The sequence below is a fragment of the Lynx canadensis genome, chromosome D3 (genome assembly GCF_007474595.2).
Source record: "Lynx canadensis isolate LIC74 chromosome D3, mLynCan4.pri.v2, whole genome shotgun sequence".
NCBI lineage: Eukaryota > Metazoa > Chordata > Mammalia > Carnivora > Felidae > Lynx > Lynx canadensis.
The window spans coordinates 92,473,529-92,500,230 of NC_044314.2; the positions used below are offsets into that span (position 1 = coordinate 92,473,529).

The following is a 26,702-nucleotide window of genomic DNA, read 5'->3' on the forward strand; positions in this document are numbered from 1 at the left end:
CCAGCTTCGTCCCAGTGTTTACAGACCTGAAGTGCCTCTAGCAGTTGGTAAGTGGGTGCCCCATAAGCGCCCCACATCTGTCACGTGGGAAACAAAGGCAACAGTTTCCTTACAGCCCATGAGTCCGTGAAACAGGCAGAGTGACCTTCTTCTAGGGGATCAGCTGCCTCCGTGACGACACTTGGGTCGGGGCAATCTCAGCCCCGACCCCCCAGGATCCTGTAAAGTCTCCTTTAACATATAGATATTCCTTTGGAAACTTCCTTTATCTCTACTCCCCAAGACATAGGTTGGCGGTCATCCTCCAAGCATATGGCGCCCCTGATGTACGTCGGAAGGGCCTCATGAGTAAGGTCTTACGAGGCAGTGATAAATGACCTTTCCTAACAGCAACGAGCCCGTCAGGGTCCTGGAAACCTTGCTTCCAAATTCTTCAGGGGCATCTCGGTGGCTCAGTCGGTTAAGCGTCTGACTTCGGCTCAGGTCACGATCTCACGGTTTGTGGGTTCAGGCCCCGCCTCGGGCTCTGCGCTGACAGCTCGGAGCCTGGAACCTGCTTCGGGTTTCTGTGCCTCCCTCTCTCTCCGCCCCTCTTCTGCTCATGCTCGGTCTTCTCTCTGTCTCTTTCAAAAATAAATAAGCATTTAAAAAACTTTCAAATCCCTTAGAGATTTACATTATGCCTAACCACCCCCAGCCTGAACGCATGTGATCAGTCACCCCTCACAGCCCCAGTGCCGCTCATCCTGCCCACGGGTCCTGTCCCCGGGCTTCACTAAAAACCAAAGACGTCTCAGGAATTCTTCCTTGGCCATCAGCTCCGGACTCCCACCACTCCCAAACCCCATCACCTGGATGTCTCCTAAGCCGCCCCCACAGGCCCCTCAGGCCCCGTGTCCAAGGGGTGAAGCCTGGCAAAGCTGAGTGGGGGGAGGGGTGGAATCGCTGCGTGCTTCTCACCAGAACAGCAACTCCATGCCACAATGTGGCCCGAGGTCCAGACATTCCTTGAGAAGCTTCCAAATATTGAAACACTGCTTCAGACTAAAACAGAACAAACACAACAACCCTCTGTGGACTTTGACCCATCCCAGAGTAAATACAAAATTTGGGGAGAGAATTTACAGGTGCATGTCTCTACTCCAAATCCACCTCTGTCCTGGCGTCGGTGGCATAGCGGTGAGCCCACACCCGCAAAGTTCTGCAAACCGACCTCAGAGGTTTCTCAGGACCCAGAATCCACCGTGGGGTACCTGGGTATTCTGGGTGGGCTGCGTGGGGGCCGGGCCTCCGGAGACCGTGACCAGGGAGTTCTCGGGTGGGTTTCGTCCCAGTAAAACCCCACTCGCTCAGATGACCCCAACGCAGGGCTCGCAGGGAGGAGGGCAGAGCCCAGCCAGCCCAGGAGACAAGGTTTACCGAGCACGTAGAGAAAACATGATCCAGGTGAGGCTTAACTCTGCGTGAACAAAATGTGTCCCCGGGCACCAGAACCACCACCCGCCAGCCATCATTTATATGCTAATCAGTCTCTCACAGCCTGAGAGCCTCAGCCTTGCCAGGATTCCCTCCCTCCAGCCCTTCTGCGTCTGGTGGCTGTACTTGAACTCTGCAAGCCCCGGCTAGTCAGAGGTTCCCGATTCAGCCCACCCCCCACCCTCTGCGAGGCCAGCCTGGCTGGGGGTCACTATCACACACACCTGCCTCTCCGTCCTTGAGGCAGGAGGACAGTGGTTCCCAGAAACCTCCGCCCACGGTGGGGGTGGGACTCTCCTCTGTCCCTTCTCGGGGCGCGCCCAGGGACAGTGAGAAGGGCCGAGACTCAGGCCTTCCCTGGGTTCTGAGGCGCCCCAGTGTCTCTCTGCTGGAGCCCCCGCTTTGAAACGTGGTCAAAAACACCACTGAAAAGCTTTCGGCGCTGAGGCTGCAAAGTGCTAGCCTGAGGGAAAACTGCTTTGTTTGGCCCGCTTTCTCTGACTTAAAAAAAGGTGTGTGGGGGAGGGGAGGATCACACAGAAACCAGACTGCCAGCTGCCCCCCCCCCCAAGCCCCTGCGCTGGGGCCCCTGCAGGGCCCGGAAGGTCCTCTTCTAGAGGAAGACACCCTCCAGCCCCAAGGCGTCCCCTTCCAGCACCGAGGGGACCTCATGTGCATCACGTGCCTGGCCCCTGTAGACACCTGGGTTTAATGCTCCTGACTTAGAGGAAAAGACAATTTGAGGGACCCCTGTAACAATCAGGCTGTTCCGGGAAGATGTAAGGACAGCGAGCCAGTCCACAGAGCGCCTGCTCCGTGGAAAGAAATGACTCCGGGGTCGGGCTCTGCCGAAGAAAGCGTTTTACTGTTCTATTTCTGTCCCTGATTTGGAGAAGAGTTTTGGGTGTAGTACGGGCTCGTTTGAGCATGCCCTTGGACAAGGGCGGTTCGAGGCCGCCATTTCGACGCGGTCCTTTTCAGGCTCATTTGACAGACAGGAAAGCCTGTCACTTGGCAACAGAAGGAGCCACTCAAAGCTACCACACCTGTTTCACAAACTGCCGGTGCGCCCCCACACGCTGAAGCGATCGTATGTGCCTCTAAATCAAATTCCCCAGCAACATCCGGGGCCAGATGCTTTCTGCAGTGGTGCTGGCCACAGAGGCGGCACGAACAGGTGCTCACCGACTCATCCCTACACGGACCCTTGGTCCCACCCCATCCCTGGCCCTGGTTTCCGATCTCGACACTCCGCCGGGCTCCCGCAGCGCAAAGATGACGACGTCAGCCGCCCTGATCGGCATCGGGGTCGCCTGGGTATGCCTCCAACACGTCACTGGGGAGATGCCCAGTGACAACACGGCCTGGGCCAGATTGGCACGCCCCGTGGAACAGCCTGGCAGTATGAACTCGAGCTGAATACCCTGGAACCCACCAATTCCACCCCGAGACAAATACCAGCGTAAACATGTGCAAACAGGCACGCGCAAGCACGGTCACGGCCCCACTCTCCAAAATAGTCCCTAAAGGAAACTACTCGAATGCCCATAAACAGTAGAGTAGGTGAATACACGATGGTGTTATCACAACCGGATATTATTCAGCAACGAGAATGAGCCAACTGGACAAGAACACTCCATGTTACGGACGACTTGACTTGCCAACCTGCTGGCGAACGAGCCCCCAGATCCAGAAGAGCACAGACTAGACAGCTCCATTCATCTAAAGTATAAAAAACAGGCATGATAAAAATCGGGGTGATAGTTGATGTTAAGAAGAAAACAAATCAGTGTATCGTGGTATATGGAAAACATCGTAATTTTTTAAATGCTTGTATTCATTTATTTTTGAGAGAGAGAGAGAGCAAGCAGGGGACGGGCAGAGAGAGAGAGAGAGAGAGAGAGAGAGAGAGAGAGAGAGAGACAGAGAATTCCACAGGCTCCGTGCTGACAGCAGCAGGCCTGACTCCGGGGCTTGAACTCACAAACTGCGAGATCATCACCTGGGCTGAAATCGAGAGTCAGATGCCCAACCAATTGAGCCATCCAGGCGCCCTGAAAATATCGTAATTTTTAAATGGGCAAAAGATTTTACAGACACTTCACCTGAGAACGTACCTGAACGGCCGGTAAGCACAGGAAAAGCACCTCAGCATTATTAGTCAACAGGGAAACGCAAATCGAAACCAGTCACCCTGCAACCAAGATGCTCTATGCCACGGGCATAATGGCAGAGGCAGGTGGCCAGCCGGTGTCCACAGTGAGCTACACACCCACAAAATGGCTAAACCCGACAGGACTGAGCACACCGTGTGCTGTGGGATGTAAAATGGTACAGCCATTTGGAAAAGTTTGGCAGTTCCCGAGAAAGTTCAGTACAGTCACCAGACGCATGAATTTCCTAGGGCTGCTGTTAACAAATGACCACCAACTCAGTGGCTTAACGCAACACGAACTTTCTTTCTTGTAGTTCTGGGGATCAGAAGTCCAAAATGAGTCTTTAAAGGGCTAACAGCAGGTGTGGGCGGGGCTGGTTCCATCCGAGCCTCGGGAGGATCCTTTCTTGCCTCCCACTTTCTAGAGGTCACCACGTCACCCAAACCTGCGTCCCTATTCCCACAGTCTTCTCCCCTGACTTGGCCACTCCTACCTCTCTGTCATAAGGACACTGAGCCCACCCAGATAATCCAGGATGACCTCCTCATCTCTAGACCCTTAATTTAACCACGTCTGCAAAGTCCCTTTGGCCACACGAGGCCACGCTCACGGTGTGTGTGCCAATGCACTGGCACGTTTAACAGGAAAGATGTGGCGGGCGTTCAAGACAACGGAAGATACGGGCAGCTGTGACCAGGCACGGACGGACCGTAACCACGCACCTGCTCCTTAAGGCCCACAGCGCACCTCGGGCCCAGGTGAGGGCTGACCCCAAATGTATCGCGATGGCTCCACCGAGATGATAGTTCCCGAATCACTCATTCTCCAGAGTTCAGCCCGAATATAACACCCATCGGTGAGTGAAACGATGCCCGGGAACAATTTGGTACGGAGTAAAATACAGGGTCTCGTATTTTTATTTTTTTAGTTCATTCCTTAATTTTGAGAGCGAGGTGGGGGGGGGGGGCAGAGAGAGAATCCCGGGCAGGCTCCGCAATGTCAGCGCAGAGTCTGACGTGGGGCTCGAACTCCCGAACTGTGAGATCACGTCCTGAGCTGAAATCGAGTCGGACACTTAATCGATTGAGCCACCCAGGCGCCCCCATAGTCTCATATTTTTAAACAGTGAATCCATACAGTTGGGAAGTGAAGGTGACCGAAGCGTCGGGAATAACACAGCTGAGCCGCACCAGAGCCACGAGCCACCTGCCCAGTCCAGCTACCGGCACAGGAAGGGCCCGTTTCGCGCTTGCAACGACCGGTGGGAAAGAATACGCTTCCCCATGACGGTTCGGAGCCTCTCACCCGGAAAACTAGATTTCAAAGAGAGGAGAGGTCCTGGGTGAAGGGATATATCACGTATGAAACCAGCCAGAAAAGGGGGGAAATGGGACACTGTGCTGCTTACTCTGGGGTTTTACTTTGGTGGTTGTTTCTGGACCCAGCAAACGGTGCTCGTGGAGAGAAAGGAAAAATAAGATCTCTCGGTTTGGTGTCCGGGGAGTTGGTATTAATTGTCACGTTGAAAGAGTGCTTTCTCTTCCTGGGCTTTCAAAGCTTCTGAAAATAACACAAGGGGAGAAGCCTGGGGAGGAAGACGGAGAACCGATTATTAAGGGCTAAGTGCGTGACAGGTCTTTTGTCTTTACAACAAGAATCACCAGCCGATGCACACGCCACGGTGTTTGGCACAGCCCCATTTCGTCTTCAAACCAGGTTGTTACAATACTGGCTTGAAGGAAGCCTGAGCCACACTGCGACCAAGATGCTCTATGCCACGGGCATAACGGCAGAGGCAGGTGGCCAGCTGGTGTCCACGGCTCCGGTTTGAGAAAACATCCTCCTGAGGAAAACATCCCCCTCCCTGTGCAACATTCCAACTGAAGGGGCTTTTTATTTTTTTTTAATGTTTATTTTTGAGGGAGAAAGAGAGACAGAGAAACAGAGAGAGACGAGCACGAGCAGGGGAGGGGCAGAGAGCGAGGAGACAGAATCCAAAGCAGGCTCCAGGCTCTGAGCTGTCCAAACAGAGCCCGACGCAGGGCTCGAACTCACGAACCGTGAGATCATGACTTGAACCAGTCAGACGCTTAACCGACTGAGCGAACAAGGTGCCCCTTGAACAGGCGTTTTAGACGTCTGTCTCCCAGCATGAGCCTCTCAGAGACAGAGGGGCACAGAGGACATGGGTAGGACAGCTGCCTGGGTGGGGAGAGGCAGAGGCCCCGGGGCAGGCCCCCAGCAATCTGCGGCCTCCGACAGGACGACAGGCTGATGAACATCTCTGTGAGACTTAGTTCAAGTAGCATCTTCTTCAGGAAGAGGCCGTTAAGAAACAAAATTCGGGGTCTATCCACCAAGAAGACCTAACAATTGTAAACATTTATGCTCCAAATGTGAAAGCACACAAATATGTAAATCAATTAATCACAAACATAAAGAAACTCCTTGATAATAATACCATACTAGTAGGGGACTTCAACACCCCACTCACAGCAAAGGACAGATCATCTAATCAGAAAATCAACAAGGAAACAATGGCTTTGAATGACACACTGGACCAGATGGACTTAACAGATATATTCAGAACATTTCATCTTAAAGCAGCAGAATATACATTCTTCTCCAGTGCACATGGAACGTTCTCCAGAATAGACCACATACTGGGACACAAATCAGCCCTAAGTAAGCACAAAAAGATCGAGATCATACCGTGCGTATTTTCAGACCACAATGCTATGAAACTCAAAATCAACCACAAGAAAAAACTGGAAAGGTAAACAAATACTTGGAGACTAAAGAACATCCTACTAAAGAATGGATGGGCTAACCAAGAAGTTAAAGAGGAAATTAAAAAGTATATGGAAGTCAATGAAAACGATAACACCACAGCCCCAAACCTCTGGGAAACAGCAAAGGTGGTCATGAGAGGAAAGTATATAGCAATCCAGGCCTTCCTAAAGAAGGAAGAAAGGTCTCAGATACACAACCTAACCTTACACTTTAAAAAGATGGAAAAAAACCCAGCAAATAAAACCCCAAACCAGCAGAAGACAGGAAATAATAAAGATTAGAGCAGAAATTAATGCTCTTGAAACCAAAAAACAAACAAACAAAAAAAACCCCAGTAGAACAGATCAATGAAACCAGAAGCTGGTTTTTTGAAAGAATTAACAAAATTGATAAACCACTAGCTAGTTTGATCAAAAAGAAAAAGGAAAGGACCCAAATAAATAAACTCAAGAATGAAAGAGGGGAGATCACAACCAACACAGAAATAAAACCAATAATAAGAGAATATTATGAGCAATTATATGACAATAAAATGGGCAATCTGGAAAAATGGACAAATTCCTAGAAACATATACACTACCAAAACTGAAACAGGAAGAAATAGAAAATTTGATCAGACCCGTAACCAGTAAGGAAATAGAATTAGTAATAAAAAATCTCCCAAAAAAACAAGAGTCCAGGGCCAGACGGCTTTCCAGGGGAATTCTATCAAACATTTAAGGAAGAGTTAACACCTATTCTCTTGAAGCTGTTCCAAAAAACAGAAATGGAAGGAAAACTTCCAAACTCTTTCTAGGAAGCCAGCATTACCTTGATTCCAAAACCAGACAGAGACCCCACTAAAAAGGAGAACTATAGACCAATTTCCCTGATGAACATGGAGGCAAAAATCCTCAACAAGGTATTAGCCAACCGGCTCCAACAATATATTAAAAAAATTATTCACCACGACCAAGTGGGATTTATACCTGGAATGCAAGGCTGGTTCAATATCCACAAAACAATCAATGTGATTCATCACATCAATAAAAGAAAGGACAAGAACCACATGATCCTCTCAATAGATGCAGAGAAAGCATTTGACAAAATACAGCATCCTTTCTTGATAAAAACCCTCAAGAAAGTAGGGATAGAAGGAGCATACCTTGAGATCAAAAAAGCCATATATAAAAGACCTGGTGCTAATATCTTCCTCAATGGGGAAAAACTGAGATCTTTCCCCCTAAAGTCAGGAACAAGACAGGGATGTTCACTTCGCCACTGTTATTCAACCTAGTATTGGAAGCCTTAGCCTCTGCAATCAGACAACACAAAGAAATAAAAGGCATCCAAATCAGCCAGGAGGAGGTCAAACTTTCACTCTTTGTAAATGACATGGTACTCTATATGGAAAACCCAAAGGAATCCACCAAAAAACTGCTAGAACTGATCCATGAATTCAGCAAAGTGGCAGGATATAAAATCAATGCATCCTATAATCATTGGATGGAAATGATTGCATTCCTATACACCAACAATGAAGCAACAGAAAGAAAAATCAAGGAATCGATCCCATTTACAGTTGCACAAAAAACCATAAAATACCTAGGAATAAATCTAACCAAAGAGGTGAAAAATCTACACACTGAAAACTATAGAAAGCTTATGAAAGAAATTGAAGAAGACAGAAAAAAAAATGGAAAAATATTCCATGCTCCTGGATAGGAAGAACAAATATTGTTAAAATGTCAATACTACCCAAAGAAATCTACATATTCAATGCAATCCCTATCAAAATAACACCAGCATTCTTCACACAGCTACAGCAAACAATCCTACAATGTGTATGGAACCAGAAAAGACCCCGAATAGCCAAAGCAATCTTGACAAAGAAAACCATAGCAGGAGGCATCACAATCCCAGACGTCAAGCTGTATTACAAAGCTGTCATCATCAAGACAGTATGGTACTGGCACAAGAAGAGACACTCAGATCAATGAAACAGAATAGAGGACCCAGAAATGGACCCACAAACGTATGGCCAACTCATCTTTGACAAAGCGGGAAAGAATATCCAATGGAATAAAGACAGTCTCTTCAGCAAGTGGTGCTGGGAAAACTGGACAGCGACAGGCAGAAAAATGAGCCTGGACCACTTTCTTACACCAGACACAAAAATAAACTCAAAATGGTTGAAAGACCTCAATGTAAGACAGGAAGCCATCAAAATCCTCAAGGAGAAACCAGGCAAAAACCTCCTTCACCTCTGCCGCAGCAACTTCTTACTCAACACGTCTCTGGAGGAAGATGTGCAAAAGCAAAAGCAAAAGCAAAAGCAAAAATGAACTACTGGGACCTCATCAAGATAAAAAGCTTCTGCACAGCGAAGGAAACAATCAGCAAAACTAAAGGGCAACCGACAGAATGGAAAACGTATTTGCAAACGACATATCAGATAAAGGGTTAGTATCCAAAATCTATAAAGAACTTATCAAACTCAACACCCAAAAAACAAATAATCCAGTAAAGAAATGGGCAAAAGACATGAACAGACACTTCTCCAAGGAAGACATCCAGATGGCCAACCAACACATGAAAAAATGCTCCACATCACTCATCATCAGGGAAATACAAATCAAAACCACAATGAGGTAGCACCTCACATCTGTCAGAATGGCTAACATTAACAACTCAGGCCAACAACAGATGTCGGCAAGGATGCAGAGAGGATCTCTTTTGCACCGTTGGTGGGAATGCCAGCTGGTGCAGCCGCTCTGGAAAACAGTATGGAGGTTCCTCAAAAAGTTACAAATAGAACTACCCTACGACCCAGCAATTGCACTACTAGGTATTTAAACCAAGGATACAAAAATGCTGACTCGAAGGGGCACGTGCACCCCAATATTTATAGCAGCACTATCGACAATAGCCAAAGTATGGAAAGAGCCCAAGTGTCCATCGATGGATGAATGGATAAAGAAGATGTGGTATACAGATACAATGGAGTATTTCTCGGCAATAAAAAAGAATGAAATCTTGCCATTTGCAACTACGTGGATGGAACTGGAGGGTATTATGCTAAGTGAAATTAGTCAGTCAGAGAAAGACAAATATCATATGATTTCACTCATGAGGACTTCGAGACACAGAAGTGATGAACATAAGGGAAGGGAAACAAAAATAATATAAAAACAGGGAGGGGGACAAAACAGAAGAGACTCTTAAATATGGAGAACAAACTGAGGGTTACTGGAAGGGTGGTGGGAGGGGGGATGGGCTAAATGGGTAAAGGGAATTAAGGAATCATTGTCGCACTATATGCTAACTAATTTGGATGTAAATAAAAAAAAATAAATTAAAAAATAAAAAAAATTTTAAAAAGAAACAAAATTCAACCGACCACATTTTAAAGATCCTTCTGCCTCTCTTCAATAATTCAGGATCGGTGGCATCCAGCCAGCAGACAGACGGGCTCCGAGGAGCCGTGCGCAGACTCCCGCAGGCAGAAGGGGGCCGGAACAAGGCAGTCACCCGGCACGGAAACGCAGGGTGGTCATCGCATCTGTTACTTTCCTTCAGGAGACGGCAGGGTTCCGTCGGTCAGACCATGTAACTAGTGCCCACCGGGCGACTCCTGACTGACTGGTGAGAGTCCATTACTGGGAGACCCAAAACTGTGACGGTCTTGGTCTGGTGACGCCAGGCTTAGCCTGTGACTCTACCTGAGCTTCTACTCTACCTGGCTTCTCTGTCACGGGGCCTCGAGGACGAAGTGGGCAACACGCGTGCTCGGGGGTGCCTGTGTCCCCACACCCATGGTCGCCCTCTGCTCGGGGTCCCAGAAGGCTCCCCCTGCAAGTTGTCTCCGGGCTCGGGGCTGCTGGCTCCCACCTCGGTCTGGCCGGGCACTGGAGGCTGGGAGGAGGGGAGCCCGAGTGTTTCTGTCCTCGGTTTTGGAAGCATCTCTGGCGTCGTCTTCAGCTTCCTCCTGGGGCCAGCTCTCCGAGCCCCTCCTTCGGTCCCAGCCTGGCTGCGATGACGCCACCAGGGACCTGTTCCTCCAGCCCAGAGGGTGGCGGGGGCTCTAGGCTGCCTTGCCTAGCTGTCTGCGGCTCTTCCTAGGCCATTATTATTTGTTCAGGCGGGAAGCTTCCCTCTGCGGAACCACCTCTGTGTTCCCGATCGAACCGTGACTGATGAAGTGCTCAACGAGGGTGAGCTGTTGTTTTTAAACACAGCATTTTCAGGCCCACACATTCTACGCCCCTTTGCAGTAATAACGTGTTTACAGGTCTTCCCCTACCACCTGATGACACATTCAGTAGGAATGAAGCAAAACGGAGCTCTTGTGGCTGGCTGGGCCACCTAATACCTTCTCTGTTAGTAAGAGGATCTTCAGTGCATCCCCCTGAAACCCAGCGCTCTCCCGTCTCTCCTGCTCCTGGAGGACCTCACTCAGTTGTAGAGACGGGAAAACTTTCGTGCACACCGGGAACAGACAAGGGGACACAGCGCTCGCGGGTTCTGCCTTGGAGTAGAGGAGCTCACAGGACGAGGGGAGAGAGATAAAGAACGGAACAAGGGCCAGGAAGAACACGCTAGGATTGAGAAGAAAGTGGGCATCGTTTACAGACCACATGATCGTCTACGTCAGAAATCCAAACCGATCTACAGATAAATCATGGAGAATAATGAAACTGAGCAAGGCAGCCGAACACAAAATCGGCTTTTAAAAACTGTATTCCTAGCAACAAACAATTTGCAAGTGAGGGGCCTAACAGCATCAAGGAGTGAAGTATCCAGGAATAAATCTAATTTTTTTTAACATTTATTTATTATTGAGAGACAGAGACAGAGCACAAGCCGGGGAGGGGCAGAGAGGGTGAGACAGAGAACCAGAAGCAGGCTCCAGACTCTTGAGCTGTCAGCACAGAGCCCGACGTGGGGTTTGAACCCGTGAACCGTGAGATCACGACCTGAGCTGAAGTTGGACGCTTAACCGACTGAACCACCCAGGCACCCCAATCTAGGAATAAATCTAACATGCAGAAGATCTTTGCGGAGAAACCGAGAAAACTTTTGAGACTTTCTGAAAGATTTCTGCCTAGTAAACCGGAGAAGCAAATACCGCAGAGGCCTCAACTCTCCCCAGCAATCCCAACGTAAACAGACATAGGCTTCTGGGAAGAGCTGGGGAAGCTGATGTGAAGATTCATTTGGAAATGCAAAGAGACAACCTCAAGATCTTCTCTTCATGCGTTCGTGCTGGTTAGGAGCCCCTAAGCCGATTTCACGAGTAGCAGCAGACTGCACGGCAACCCACCGTTCAAAAACCAGGGAGCCCGTTCAACACCTGCCCCCCCCCCCCACCCCGGGCACACAGGCTTCAGTGCTTTCGTTTGAAAACACACTTGGGGCCAAACAGACATCCCGGAGCATCAGTCCTAAGATCTCCAGCAGTCTTTTGAAGGACAGAGTACTGTCCTGCCCCCATTTTATAGAAAAGAGAGGCTCAGAAAGAGAACAAGACTAACTCCAAATTCCACTGGAACTGATATTACAGTTAGGAATGCAACCCAGGCCTTCGACATCCCATGCCAGGCTGAGAAAGCCATCTGCACAGGGTCTGGAGGTTCTTCCAGAGTCCTCTTGAGGTCAAAGGAGGAGTGGAGTTTGGCTAGGAGCATTGGGCCTTACTCTGCACTCTGAACCCAAGGGAAAGCTCAAAGCAAACCCAGAGTCCCAGCACTTGCCTGGACCAACCAGGTGGGACTTACCAAATAACTGAGAGCCATGGTAGGCCCCCCCTCAGTGGCAGCAGGGCACCCTGTGGAGCCAGATAGAATGATGGCTCGCTCATGTTCATTCTACTGCGTGCGGGTGCTACCCCAGGCCGTGGGGATGCCTAGATGAACCCACAAACCTCAGCTTTCCTGAAGCTAACGGGGGAGGGGGTGGTTGCTGCATACAGGAGGTAATGTGGGGTGGTGGCATGGGCACCCCAAAGGCAGAGCGGCAGGACCGAGCAGCGCGAGACACTCTAGCGGGGACACCTACAGCCTGGCTGAGAACGGGACAGAACTGAGCCCTGGATGGGGAGCCTGCCACATAAAAAGAAGAGTGACACCCCCAAAGATATCACAAGGGCAAAGGCCCTGGGGTGGGAACTGCTTGTGGCTTAATTTTTAAAACCCTATTAAGGTTTGAATGCCCTATGTCAACGTTACTAGCAGAAAGACTTGTCACTGGTTTGTGCAGAAGAGATGTGGGTGCGGGAGAAGAACGTCCACGTCACTGCCAGCATCAGACCCAGTGCAGAGAGGGCTCTGGGCCCCAAGGCAACGCTTCTGCACGGCAGCCGCTGACAGTCTAGGGTGCACCAGAAGGAGCCACTCTCCTAATGAAAACACAGGTGGTAAAACCGAGGCCCCGGAGTTAGCTCCTCGGCAGCCACCCCGCATCCAGGTGGCTGGTCTCCGAGAAGCGGGCTCCCTCCACCAACCCCGACCACTTTTCTCCCACACGAGTCCACACAAAATCCGGTTACTGCGAGGGGCTTCACGGCCTACTAAGCCCTGTGGTATCCGCTGAGGGCACCTTCCGAAGGAGGCGGGATGAGTGAGGGTCCGGGTCTCCAGGACCGAGAAGTTACCAGAACCTCAGAAAGGTGAAGCGATCGCCTTGGACAGGACCTGGCCCGGGCCCTTCTTCAGACTCCCCCTGCCCCCGGACCCCCAGGCCTGGGCCCCGAGCTGCCTGGCGCCCTCAGGCCCTTGACCCACGAGCTCCCCGCACCCCCCCAGGCCCTTGACCCCCGAGCTCCCCGCACCTCCCCCCTCCCCCAGGCCCTAGCCCCCAATCCCCCAGGCCCTGGGCCCCGAGCTCCCCGGCCCCCAGCCCTTCGCCTCAAGAGCCCCACAGTCTCAGAATCCCCCGGTTCCCCGGGCCTCGAATCCCCCCGGCTCCCGACCCCCCCAGACCCCTGCCCCGGTCGCAGCGGCCGGGAGACCTCGCACAGACGCAGGGAGGGGCCGCCCCGCCGCGCCGCGCACTCGACCTGCGCAGTACCCACCCTCCTTCCGCCCAGCGCCCGCAGGCCTGATGCAGGTAGCGCGCAATCCGGCGCCGCGCTTTCGCCACTGCTCTGGACAATTGTTTGAGAAAACTAACGCTAAACATGCACTGTCCTCTGACCACACCAGCTCCCACCGTGGCGACGCCTCCGAATGCAAAAGGCTAAAGCCAAAATACTTTCTAGCGGTTCAAACGGCTCCGAGGGGTAGCGAATCTGCGGAAGCTGCTCGCCGGAAGTAGGGCTGCCCGTCGCCGGAAGTTGCGCTTCCTCCATTTTGTTGCCCGCTATGGCGGCGGTGTCGAGTTTGGGCCCGGGATGCGGCGCTTTTGACTGAGGGGGTAGGCCAGGCGGAGGCATTGGGGACATCCGCGCGGCGCAGAAGAGGACCAGCCTGGACGCCGGGGACGCTGTCATGTACGGCGCGAGCGGAGGCCGTGCCAAAACGGAGAGGAAAAGCGGCGCGAAGGAGGAGGCCGGACCCGGAGGTGCCGGCGGTGGGGGGAACCGAGTGGAGCTGCTGGTCTTCGGCTATGCCTGCAAGCTGTTCCGGGATGATGAGCGGGCCCTGGCCCAGGAACAGGGACAGCACCTCATCCCCTGGATGGGGGACCACAAGATCCTCATCGACAGGTCGGTTCCTCCCCCCACCCGTCGGTCCTCCCCTTCCCTCGCCCGCTTGATTTCGTCTGATGTTGACTTGATGGCCAGGACTAAAGAGGGTTTTGTGGAGCCAGCGGGGATCCGGGGGACCCCCTCCTCTGTCCTTACATCCCCCTGGTTTTAGAGGGAGGGGGACGGTGAAACCTGCCCTAAGGCACTGGCTGGAGTTGGCGTGCCGTGTCTGTCGCCGGAGGGATCGTCTCTGCTCCTGCAGCCCCTCGCGACCCCTCACCCCTGTCACTGGTTCCAGTTGGCCACTCCACGCGGTGGAAGCTGCCGGTGCCTTGGCCTCCCCCGACCCGCGTTGCCTTGGGGTCGTGCGCTGCCTCCCTTCGCGCGGCGCTCCCACAGCTCCGTGTGGTGGGAGGACACCCCGAAACGCCGCACACTGAGGCCGCGCGGTTAGAAAACTTCTCGGGCCCCCAGAGTGCGCCTCGAACCTCGTAAGCCCCCGGCGCCCTCCGTGGAGCGCCCGTATTTTGCCGGCGTGACATTTGACTCCGTCAGCCTCCCCCCTCCCCCACCCCGTGATAATCTGAACTGGTTTGAGTGATTCAGACCAGAGGGTGAAGTTGCCAATCACTTGGAAGCCAGTTGACTTCGTGCAGACACTGGCTTTGCTCCTAGAGGTAGTGTTCTTAGGGCTGGTTTCACGGTCTCTTAAAACCGAAGGGCGGAACTGGGATATAGATGTGTCTCTTTTCAAATCAAACCTGCTTTAGGTAATCTCCCCGGAGGGTGTTCAGCCACTTTGGGCAGAGGGGTACTGGGGTCGGGGACGTCTAAAGATGTTTGATTTGAAAAGGATGGCATTACATGGTGTAGGCCGTTTGCTCCCCTCTCCCCCCCATGTTTTCAGTCCCCCTTTCTTTCCTTCTCCTTCTTGGGGTTTTTGTTGGTTTGGTTTTTTTGTTTTGTTTTGTTTTGTTTTGTTTTGTTTTTTGCCGGTTTGGCAACTCTGCTTCTGGGGCCCGGACTGAAAAGCTAAGGATGACCAGCCATTTAACTGTGGAATAGTCTCTCCGAGTGAAGGAAGCCCGTCGTTTGATTAAAGCTGGATTCTACAAAGCCCTGGAACGTGACTGTAGGGATGACCTGTGCGCTGGCCAAAAAATGGACACATTAATGACCAAATAGGCCTTTTTCCACCCCTGACATTTCCGTTTGGAGTTAGATCTAGGCAACAGTGACTCTTGAAGGGAGGGCTGCCGGATCGGTCTGGACGGGACGCCTCGCCCTCCTCAAACACGTTGTGCCTTTAAACCGTAGTTTCTATTGAACGAGGTTGCCTGAGCTGTCAGGCGGCTTGCTTTTCCAAAGCGTTACTTGTGCTATTTGTTATGAAAATTTGGTCAACGGTGAAGTCTGAGCTCTTTAGGCAGTTTTCCTTATCGCTCTGTACGTGACTGGAGTTAGGCCTTCCGTGAACGGGGAGCAAACGCCACACATGTACATGTGTAATAGTTTCAAATAATGATCTACATTTGTAAGTTAAGGAGGTTTACATCAAAGTAAAAATAATTTTGCAATTTAATAAAATGCAATAACTTGGCTACTCTGGAATTTTGGCCTTTTTCTTATAAATGTCTTTTTTGTTCTGTTTTTTTAAGTACCTTTTGGTCCTCATTACAAAAGTCAACGTTAAAAAATTAGGCAGACTTTTGTGTGTGCCTCTGTCTATTTTTTTGCAACTCTAAATCTGAGTGTTTCTGGCTCTCTTACCCTTTGATGTTGCATGTCGACAGCAGCTTCATTGAATTATTATGTTAAAAATATAGCAGAAAGTGCTCTTACTCCTAATTTGGCCAAAGTGCCTGTTGGTCCATGCAAGTAAACACGGATGTGTCTTCACGTACGTTGTTTCCTCGGGGAATAAAGTTTAGAAGAGAATAAGCCACACCTTCTCATAGTTTTGCTCTGTTTCCGGTGAACCTCCTTAAACTGCATGTATATGTCACTGTTCCTATGTATGTGTGTCTCTCTATCACATAACCCAGCACTTATTTCCTCAGCCAAGTGGCTAGGGGGCGAGCCTAGCCAAGATTTTACCTCCAATGGACGCAAGTTTCTTTGGTGAAGATCTCTCCTGAGAGTTCGGGACTAGCAGAAAGAAGCGAGGAAATTTCGACCGTTGGGTTCTTACGGATAGGTATTTATGTATTCGGTTTGTGTGAATGTAAGCTATGATATTTGACTTTCCAGAATTTTTTTTTTTTTTTTTTTTTTTTTTTTTTTTTTTTTTTTGGCAAATGGCATTGAATGGTTGACCGAACCATAAACGGTAAGCTCTGCCAGTGACGTGGATACCCTTTATGCTATTAAAGGATCGTTTACCTTAATTATAAGTTTTATCATATTATACCAAGGAATTTAGACTTTGTTAAGATAACTTGAGTTTAAAAGTAGGTGAGATGTGATTAGCCAAATTAAATATAAACCCGAGAGGATTTTTTATGTTTGTTTCCATATTTTTATTTCTCTGTTTTAATCGGTAAGTATACATGTGTGAAACGTCGCACACACACCCATCTCGACGTTACCTTCTTTCCGTTGACCAGCTTGTTCATATTACAGATACGATGGGCGCGGTCACCTGCATGACCTTTCTGAGTACGATGCTGAGTACTCCACGTGGAACCGTGACTACCAGCTCTCTGAAGAGGAGGCACGAATAGATGCCGTGTGTGATGAGGAGAGGTATTTAGCCTTGCATACGGACTTGCTTGAGGCGGAGGCGAGGCAAGGTACTGCTCAGGACAAACTTACTTCAAAGCAACACACTTTAAAAAATTTTTTAAGTGTTTAAAATTTACTCCCATTCATTTTTTTATACTCACTCTTTCTGATATTATCTTGACAGTACCCAGTGGATTGGAAAAACAGGAGTCTTTGCGTTCTGAGAGGACCTCAGGATAGTTTATATATAGAGCCACAAAGAATTTTCCCAGCTTTTGAGGGCAGACTGGGATTTGAAAAAACAAAAACCAAACTCTTTAATTGTTCTTCTTTAACAGTATCGTATAAACTAAAGTTGATGTTCTTGTCTCTGCCTTAATCTTTAATACGGTTCTTACTCCCCAAATTTCTCAGCAGGAAGAAACTTTCCACAAAAGACGCGTATCCTGCTGTCTGTGGTAAACGTGTACTGGCAAAAGTACATATTGATCGATATGAAGCGTGAATTTCTCAAAACGTTTTTGCCTCAAAAAGAGGTTGACAAAAGCGTGTTGTATGCTTTACTGACAGCTGCAACTTTAGAAATGTGTAAACTTTTTCTCCGTAAATTTCCGCCCTTGTTAACAAAACTCTCGTTTTTGTTCAAGAGGAAGAATACAAGCGGTTGAGTGAGGCACTGGCCGAGGACGGGAGCTACAACGCAGTGGGGTTCACTTACGGCAGCGATTACTACGACCCGTCGGAACCCACAGAGGAGGAGGAGCCTTCCAAACAGAGAGGTGAGAGGAGAGGGCTGGCCCGGTGGCACGCCGGTGGTGGCGCATGGCCCGCGGAGCGGTCACGGCCAGGCAGTTGGGCCATCGCTGTGACACCAAGCACCGTGGGGCTCCGTCTTAGGGTGAAACCGAGCGAGGAACTAGACAGTGAGTGTCCGGGGCGGTGGAAAGTGCGTCCAGACTTGTCCGCGTTGGATCTCGTTGCCTTTTTGCTCACTTCTCTCTGACTCGGGTGACTGGCACTTGCTCAGCCTGGATCCTTCGTTTCTGAGCCGGTCACGAGTGCACTGACATTTGTAGGGGTTCGTTCTCGGGGCGTTAGAAGGACAGGCATTCATGATCTTCACGTGAACCTGCTTCACAACCCCCCCCCCCCCCGCCATGACCGACGCCCCCCCCCCGACCAAAATAATGACAAGTTCCAGTAGAAGGACACCTGTGGAGTCACTTCCCCCCAAACGTGAAAGAGCACAAGATAGGCTCAGTAGGACCCGCAGTATCCACTTAGCTTGGGGTTTTACAGTAGTATTTATGTAAAATTGAAGATTTTAAAATCTTGCTTTTCTGGATTAATGCTGGGAACTTTGAATATAAAAAAAAAAAGTGCCGCTAAACACTCGGGACTCCTGTACTACAGACACAAATGTCCTTTGTCACTTCTGTCAGCCCTGAGTCATTTGGCCTCGTATGGTAATCACCTGTTAATTATCAGTGACAGTAACACTAACCGGGAACTTTGGGGCTTGATCACCGTATTCAGGATATTCTGTTTAGAGGGAAGGGGAACTTTAGGGGGCCCCTGGATGGCTCAGTTGGTAGAACATGCGACACTTGATCTTGGGGTTGTGAGTTGGAGCCCCACACTGGGTGTGGAGCCTACTTTAAAAAAAAATTGATAGAAATATTACAGAGAAGGAGAACTATAGCTTTAGAAACCTATTCAAATGTTTACAGTAATAAACTAGAATCACGTCATACAGGGATTTTGTTTTAGAGTTCACAGTCTATTATTTGTTTCTCTTTAAGTTACAAACCCCCCAACGAATATGAAGTGGTTACAGCAGTTTAACGTTGAAACGTGGTCTGCCCTGCGCGCGGTGCGGCTGCGCTGGGTTCTCCTGCCCCTTCACTGGGGGCGGGGGGTCTCCTTGACGGGCCAGCACGATGCAGGGCAGACTCACCCAGATCCACCCTTGTTGACCTTCCCCTTGTCCTGCTCATGACTCTGTGGGCAGCAACACAGTCTCTGTCGTAGTGCGACTCTGTTCTACGTGCTTCTGGAGAGACTTTTCCACTGTCATGGGAACTGTGTTGAGTCAAAACTTTGTTAAGGTATTCCACACCTTCAGAAGTTACGGTGCATCGGAAGTGTTCTGGCAGGTCTAAGCGGTGAACACTCTCATTCCTTTATCCGGAACAAGTTACCTATGTCAGGGTTCTGGATGGCTGAGGTTACGTTGTCTTCTTTCCGAACCAAGTATGTAAGTGAAGAATCGAAATTTATAAAGGTCAAATGGCTTTCGCGAGATCAAGTGACAAATCCATAATATTGGAAAAATCCGTAATGGTAATTTCTTAACGCTCTGGATTAGAGATCAGCAGACTACCCCCGTTGGCGGGTTTTTGTAAATGAAGTTTCATTGGCACACAACTCATTTGTTGATAGTGTCTGTGCGGCCTCAACAGCAGAGTTGAGTAGTTCACCTAGAAACCATCTACAGCCAGAAATGCTTACTGTCTGACATTCAGGAAGTTGCCAGCCCGTTACAGGGGTTAGAATATTGTCTCCGTGAAATTAAACTTTGTTATAATTACTGAGTTTTAAGACTTTCAACGTGACTTTGTTTCTCTTTGAAGTTTTAGTATGCTTTCTCTTTAACAGAAAGTTCTCTTTAGTATTATATACTTTTTTTTTTCTCATAATCGTATTTTCAGGACTTTGCTTTATATGGTGATTAACTTTTTTAAGGAAAGTTGGGCCCGTGTGAAACTTACAGCTTGACTTTCTGAGTTTAAGTTATGTTAATACAGATAAAATGCCACGTGTATTTTTTTAACATCTATTTATGTATTTTTATCTTTTTAAAATTTTTTTAATGTTTATTTTTGAGAGAGAGAGAGACAGACAGACACAGAATCTGAAGCAGGCTCCAGGCTCTGAGCTGTCAGCACAGAGTCCGCGTGGGGCTCGAACCCACGAACTGTGAGATCATGACCTGAGCTGAAGTTGGATGCTTAACCAACTGAGCCACGTAGGCGCCCCAAAATTTATTTATTTTTAGGAGACAGAGCATGAGCTGGGGAGGGGCAGAGAGAGAGGGAAACAGAGAATCCCAAGCAGGCTCCAGGCTCTGAGCTGTCAGCACAGAGCCCGACATGGGGCTCGAACCCATGAACTGGGAGATCGTGACCTGAGCTGAAGTCAGTTGCTTAACAACTGAGCCACCCAGACGCCAGTAAAATGCCACATGTATTTAACACACACGCACGCAGGCATGTGTACCTGCACGCGCGCACACACACACACACACACACACACACACACTAGAACTCAGTTTGTTGCCCAATGCCACTAACAACAAAGTTTCACTTCAGTGTTGCATTATTAAAAAGGGTGTTTTTGTTTCATTTTGTTTTATTTTCGTTTTCCAGCACCCTCAATGTGTCTGAATATTCCTTGATTTTCACAGTTACTCTCATCCTGGCCTTTTTGAACATTTTAGGCTCTGTGCTGCTAGCAGGCTTTGTGGTGCCTTTGTGTCTGTGTGTCAACCCCTCCTCCTTCCGCAGCAAATTGTCTTCGGCCTGGTTCGTGTCCTGCAGATTCTCACAATTTTTTATCATTATTCAGTATCTTTTTTATGAAAAAAGATCATTTGAATCCGAGTATCGCGTTGGTTTTTTATTCTGTGCTGCTAAAGCCATTTTCTGTGAAGTAAGATATGTGTTCAGACAGAGCTCTGTGTAACCCACCTGTCCCCAACAGCTCTTTTGAGTCCGGTGCCTTTGTTTTGTGTGCGGCATCACACTAAGGAAAGCCTACTTAAGAGGTGAAATTTCCATCATTCTGTCATTTTAGAGAGCTACAGTAGAAATTGCACTTTTATACACACGCCTTTGGCCCCACGCCCAAAGAGACTGAGATTTAAAGTTGCTTCTCGACATGTTGCAAACCAGTGTCTCTGGGGTCCCCCAGTTGCACTGTCATTTGGTTACTGGACGCTGGGGTTGCTGACCAGAGGAAGTTTCTAGGCCGTAGTGAATCTCCAGTTCTTAGGAGAGAACAGGATACGTAGGCACAAAACAAGTGGACAGCGTTAAATAATTCTTAATGGAATTTATAATCTGCTTACATTGCATCAGCATTTTTAGGTACAGTGAAACCTGCTTGAAATCCCTCCTTGGCCTTGTAGAAGAATTAGGTTTGGTGGAAAACCTTTGAAATTGTTCATCTTGTCAAGAAACTTCATTATACATGGTGAAAACACTTGTTTTGATGAAGATTCATGTTTATTTGATGTCAGTTTTTGAGAGAAAACCCTAGGTATCGGAGTCCCTTGCAATGTTGGCTTTTGTAAGTTTTCTACTATGTTTTTGTACACGTCATTAATCCTCTTGGTGGGTGACGCCCTGAGTGACTAAGGTACGTAGGTACCTTGTTCAGAAAGTTGCAACGTGCGGTGAGTCCCTCGCCTCCCACACGGCAGACAGGTGTGTGTGCCAAACGAGCTGATTATTTGCGGTAGGAGGTTGTTGGCTTGGGTGGAGAAGCCTTGGCAGCTGCACTGAAGGCCTGTACAACTCTGTGAAACCATTCGGTCCTGTTGGAATTGAGCACCTGTGCCTGCCCCCCTGGGGTCCTACAGAAACCGCTCGGAGGGGGGCTCGCTCGGAGCGGGGGCTCAGCAGCGCCACCTACACACAGATCCCAGAGCTGGGGAGGGGGAGCTGGCGGCGGACCGAGTGCCTTGGTAAGCAGGGCCCCTGGTGGCGGGGGCGCCTGCGGGGTGGGAGGGTAGATGGGAAAGGGTTTCCAGAGGTAATGATAGGAGGGCAGACAGCCAGGTAACGCCCCTCCCGGCTCTCCCTCCATTGTGTACTGTCTGTGGCTGCCTTCTTCCTGATGGTTGTTCTGAACTTTACGTTTTCTTCTGACGCAGAAAAAAACGAGGCTGAAAACATAGAGGAAAACGAGGAGCCTTTCGTCGCCCCCGTGGGGTTGAATGTGCCGCCCGACGTGGAGCTGGTATGTTTTCCACTTCACAGCACCGTCCATCGTGATCCCTGTGAGTCAGGAGGCACTGCTTGTGCGAGGCCCCACTCGTGGTCATGACGGCTAGGTTTTAAGGCCTTCAAACTATTTGTGAGTTAATGGAGGAAGCCCCCCCCCTCCCCATTTTCCTCTAAAGAGAGAGGGAGGAATCCCAGCAGAATGGCTAGACCAGCGCATCAGGGGCTTGAGGAACTGGGTCAGAGGCCGTGGGGTTGAGTGGCGCGGTTGGCGGTGAGTAGGCTGTTAGCCACACTCAGACATAAAAACAGTCTCGCTCAAGGCGGCCCAGCTTTCAGTGAAGGTGCCTGGTCCCGGGTTTTGCTGGGGTGGCTTTTGTGGGCCCTTGAGCTGTAGGCCTTTACCTTAGGTGTCCTGGGTGCTCTTGCAGCCAGGCCTCCTGTCCCCTGTGATCAGGGCCCTGGGGCACCTCCGGGCTGCCCTGGCACTCTGCAGCTAGAGCCGGCGGAGTGGAGTCTGATTCACACTCGCCTCGCACAGCAGCTTCAGCTCGAGCCTGTCCAGTCCGGGCTGAGTTGTAACGGGTGTCACTGAGGGTCGCCTGCGGTCCTGGCGTGCTCCGGCTGCTTGATCTGACGTATCGTGAGGCCGAGGACCCTGAGCGATACCTCCTGTTCCCGTCCCCCTCTCACAGGCGAGGGAGAGGGAAGGACGTGGCCGTGCACATGGCAGGCAGGGACTCACACCCCCAGGCCCCGTGCTCGATGGGATTTTTGTGTGTTCAGTAGGGACGTTGGGAGTATTTCTGCTGTGTGTGCGTGCTCGGGAGGGATATTGGCGCTCAGTGTGGCTTTTCTGTGATGTCTTCCTACTGGGTCACTAGGGCCGCGGATGCAGGTGTTCTGGATTCTTGCTCGTGCCCTGTGTTCTTCTGAGCCTCCGGGTGGACAGCGGGCGCTGAAGCTGCCCGTGAGGGTCTCATCCTCTCCGCACTCGGCCTGTGTTTGCTGCCCTGGTCGCTCGTTTCCGGGTGATGATGGCCCGGGACACAGAGCAGCCCTGCCCCCACCCCACCTGTCCTCTGTGTGCGCTCACCCTGCCTTTTGCTGCCTTCTTTCACGTACGAGCCACGTGCTTTTGGGTTTTGCTGAATGCAGTTGCTACTTATGTCTGCCTCCCCGTTTCCAGCACTTACCAGTTTGTTGTAGCTAAAGCTGGAAATGTCCTCTGAACATCTGATATGCTAGGACTTGTATTAATACGTTTTCTGTGTATTGTTATGGGTTGTATTCTCGTTCTGGAACATGCTCTTTATTCTACACGAGAGACCCATTAAAAATGGGTTGCTCCCTTACCTATATTTAATGCTAAAAGCTTTTATTTAAGGTTGACTATGTGGAATTTTATTTATTTTTACGTGAAAGATTATTTTTAAACTTTCATGCAGATATAAACACAGAAGCATAATAGATTTTATCGCGTTGTTCACTTCCTATTAAAATACGTAACGTCTGTATATCCTGGGCCAGCGTAAGCTTCACTGAGCTGTTGAATGGTCTGCTGGAGCTAAGAATAGTCGCTGCCCACTGGAGAGCAGATTCATTTGCTGTGTTCCCCTTAAAGAGTCCTTGTGATATTGTTACGGCGCGGCCCCTGGAGCGGGAGATGGTTGGATTGTGTGGAAGCCGTTGAGTGCCCGTCGGGGCGCTGGAGGCAGCGCTGTCTTCCTTTGTGCTGGTGTCGCTCTTGGGAGCACTTGTGATTTGGGGGCAGTGGCTCGTACACGCTTCACGCCGTGATGTCCCCATTAGCGGGCGAGCGGAGCAGACAGAGGTGCCTGCGTCGGGGATTAATGCCGGGATCGCCGGCTCGTACGCAGAGAGGGGATTGCTGTCTCCGTGGGCGGGGGTCGCCCTTGCTCGGTAAAGAAAGCAGGCACCCTGGGGGATTCTTGACGTTTAAACCAGGCTTTTGGATTAGAGCCTAATGAGTCCAGGCTCCGCGGGGTTTGCGTGAAGAGTGAGGAGTAGTTAGAAGGCACGGCGCTCCGGGAGGTGCGTGCTGGCCTTTGCTCCAGATGGGCCGCCGCGGGTGCTGGCCACCGGTTCTGTCCTCGGTCAAAGCCTGGCAGCCGTCCTGGCTCCACCTCCTGCTGGGCCTCTAGACCGCCGCCCCCGAGTGACCCCACAGCGTTGTGTTCGCTTCTCCCGGTGGTTGGGCGTGTTTTCTCAAGGTCGCAGGGGAAGCAAGGACCTGTTTCTCCCCGAGTGTGTAGCCTGGCATCACTTGTCCCAGCGTGTGCTTTCGGCCCCGTGTCCCCTTCTCAGGGACCTGCCTGCCCGTCTTGGTCACCTCCCGAGTCCTGCCCACACCCGGAGCACCACCGGGAAGGCGGAGGGAGTGTCCCCCAGCCCCCAGGACGCTGCGGTGCACAGGGTCACGTGTCACTGTGGTCAGCCGTGGGGGCTGGCGGTGCTGCCCCGTGGGCCCCGGGAGACGCGCTCGTGGGGGCACACTTGTTAAACCAGAGGACGAGCAGGGAAGGATTCGGTGTGCGATTGCTGTCATGTGCGCATTTGCGTCTCTGGGTTAGGGACAGCGCGTGCTTACCGTTCGTTGGCTGCGTGCTGCGTACCCGGTGCTTTGCTTGTGTTCTCGCTCCGTCATCGTGGTCCCAGTAGCTCTGAGGCAGGGGCGGCTGTCAGCCCGTTTGCACGGGAGAGACGTTGAGGTTTAGAGTGTGAGAGAGTGACTCTGAGCCGCTGAGTCCGGCTGGATCGATGGTTCACATTAGACTGTTATTTTCATCCTAGTTCAGGGCCTTTGTCGCCACGGGATGGGAGTGGGAGCAAAAAGCAATGTGATTTATTTCTGCATTCCCGAAGAGTTCTTGCTTTTTTCTTGGGACTGGCAGGGACTTTCCGCGCCGTGGAGCACATCCAGTGTGTGCCGTGCGCGTGTGCTGCTGACGCCTCTCGCAGAATGAACGTATTTATGAAGTCATACGTGTCACTATATTCCATTGCGACGTCAGCATTTTGAATCTTGTTTTTGGAAGTCCTTTCCCAACCCTAAGATTTTAAAAATATTTTGCTATGTTTGCTACTGTTGTGTCTAACGTTTTGTTTTTACAATTGAAATGTCATCCGATGTGATGTGTATTTCGGGCTGTGGGTGAAGTGGGTATTTCATTTTTCCTCCCCTGATCGTAGAGGAGGAGGGGGCCAGCCTAGCTGCTCCCAGGGGCCCTCACCTCTGTTCCCTGAGGTCCCGGCCCCGCACTGCAGCAGCATTTTCCAAAGCTCTTAGGAAACCTTACACTGATGTGGGCTTTCGCACCACGCGTACAATTCCCCCACTGCCCAGTGTCTGCCCTCAGGTGTTAGAGCCGCGTCTGTGTCAGTGTGATTCAGGAGGAGTGAGGACGTGTCAGCCCACCTTCTTGGGCCCAGTCCCTTCCTTCAACCAAAGGTTTCCCCCTTTAAATAGGACAAGCATTTCTCCCTTTATCAGTCTTTATGACACACGCATTTATATACGTCCTTGAAATCCCAGTTTATAGTGGAGACGATCATGGTATTAAACGGAACAGGATTTATGTAAAACTTACGTGACAGCAAAGAATGTTTCCAAACCAGGTGTTGGGGTCTCATCCACTTGCTCTGGTAGCAAGTCTGGAAGTATGTTCGTAATGTGCTTCGTTTTTCTGTAGTAATGAGTTTGCTTTGTAAGCGCTATCTTTTTGTTTATTTCTGAGAGAGAGAGAGAGAGAGAGAGAGAGAGAGCGAGCGAGCATGAGCAGGGGAGGGGCAGAGAGAGACAGAATCCCCAGTTGGCGCGTCACTGTCCGCGCAGATCCCAGTGCCGGGCTCCCACTCAGGAGTTACGAGATCGTGACCTGAGCCGAAATCAAGAGTTGGACGCTTATCCAACTGAGCCACCCAGGCGCCCCTGTGACCACTATCTTTTTAACTGCCGTGACGTCGTATCATAAATGGGCCTATTTTTAAGAAATCTTAAACCGGCGGGTTAGTTTGGTCAGCAGAGAATACCTCTCCGTGGAGGGGGTGGATCATAGTTTCCTTTAAAGGTCGTTATCCTAAACTCATCATTAATGATTGATGTGTGTGTGGAACACGGTCTCAAAGATTAGTCTTCCTGTTAGCCAGAGCCGTTGAACATTTGCCTCAGGATCCGTACTTCAGGCACAGTGGGCCTTTGACATGGAATCTGGGTTATTTTGGAATCAGTAAATAACCTTAATTGTAGGTACTTACTCTGTTTAAGTGTGAAGGACTTTATTCAGGAATTAATCTGGGAATTAAGGCATTTGTATTTTATGAAGGATGTGGTTCGGAAATTACAGCAAGCATCTTGAATACTTCGCCGCCCATCTTTAATGAATAGTTTCCCGCTTTATTTGCATGCAATTTCCAAGTGTTAATCTCTTCCTTGTCATTACAAGTATTTTCGGAGTGTGGAGTATGGCTTCCAGCATCTGGTCTGACAGCTCTGGTTGTGGGTGGGGAGTGCCAAGCGCCACGCGGTAGAAGTAACTTAGCGGCGGCGCGGGCAGGAGCAGGAAACCCAGGAGACCGGCGGCAGGGTCTGATCCTGGTAGTAACCCCTCCTGGAGGCAGGAGCACTCGCTCTGTTCCGCTCTCTTCCCGTGGGTGAGAGCCTGCCTGCTGGGGCCGGACCACACCCACGTGGCGAGGAGAGGTCTAGGGTGCGGGAGCAGGTGAGAGCAGGCGGCCTTCCCCATGTCTTCGAAAAGGCTGCTTCCCGAGCCATAAAAACTCGTCCTAGCTAAGAAGGAAAGAGGGGTGATCCCTAGACTCCCGACAAAGTTGGTGAACGGGTCCCCCCTCCCTAGAAAG

General features: G+C 50.3%; 1 protein-coding gene and 1 long non-coding RNA gene across 3 annotated transcripts in view; one reads left to right on the forward strand and one right to left on the reverse strand.

Moving 5' to 3' along the window:
* Nucleotides 1-594: 594 nt before the first annotated feature.
* LOC115498675 lies at nt 595-11,261 on the reverse strand. Of its 2 annotated transcripts, XR_003963907.1 has the most exons (4): nt 9,805-11,261; nt 5,041-5,217; nt 961-1,044; nt 595-623 (listed from the first exon to the last, which is right to left on the reverse strand). It is a non-coding gene; the product is annotated as an uncharacterized LOC115498675 (long non-coding RNA). The 2 variants fall into 2 exon arrangements; XR_003963906.1 differs by lacking the exons at nt 595-623; nt 961-1,044 and adding an exon at nt 4,690-4,945.
* A 2,496-nt stretch (nt 11,262-13,757) lies between these two features.
* The window catches only part of LOC115528074 (splicing factor SWAP), a 49,537-nt gene continuing 36,592 nt past the window's right edge, over nt 13,758-26,702 (forward strand). The window contains exons 1-4 of the mRNA XM_030335849.1: nt 13,758-14,109; nt 16,714-16,883; nt 17,463-17,594; nt 21,752-21,837. Coding sequence (XP_030191709.1) covers nt 13,892-14,109; nt 16,714-16,883; nt 17,463-17,594; nt 21,752-21,837 — 606 coding nt within the window. The 5' untranslated portion in view covers nt 13,758-13,891. The remainder of the gene's footprint in view (nt 14,110-16,713; nt 16,884-17,462; nt 17,595-21,751; nt 21,838-26,702) is intronic.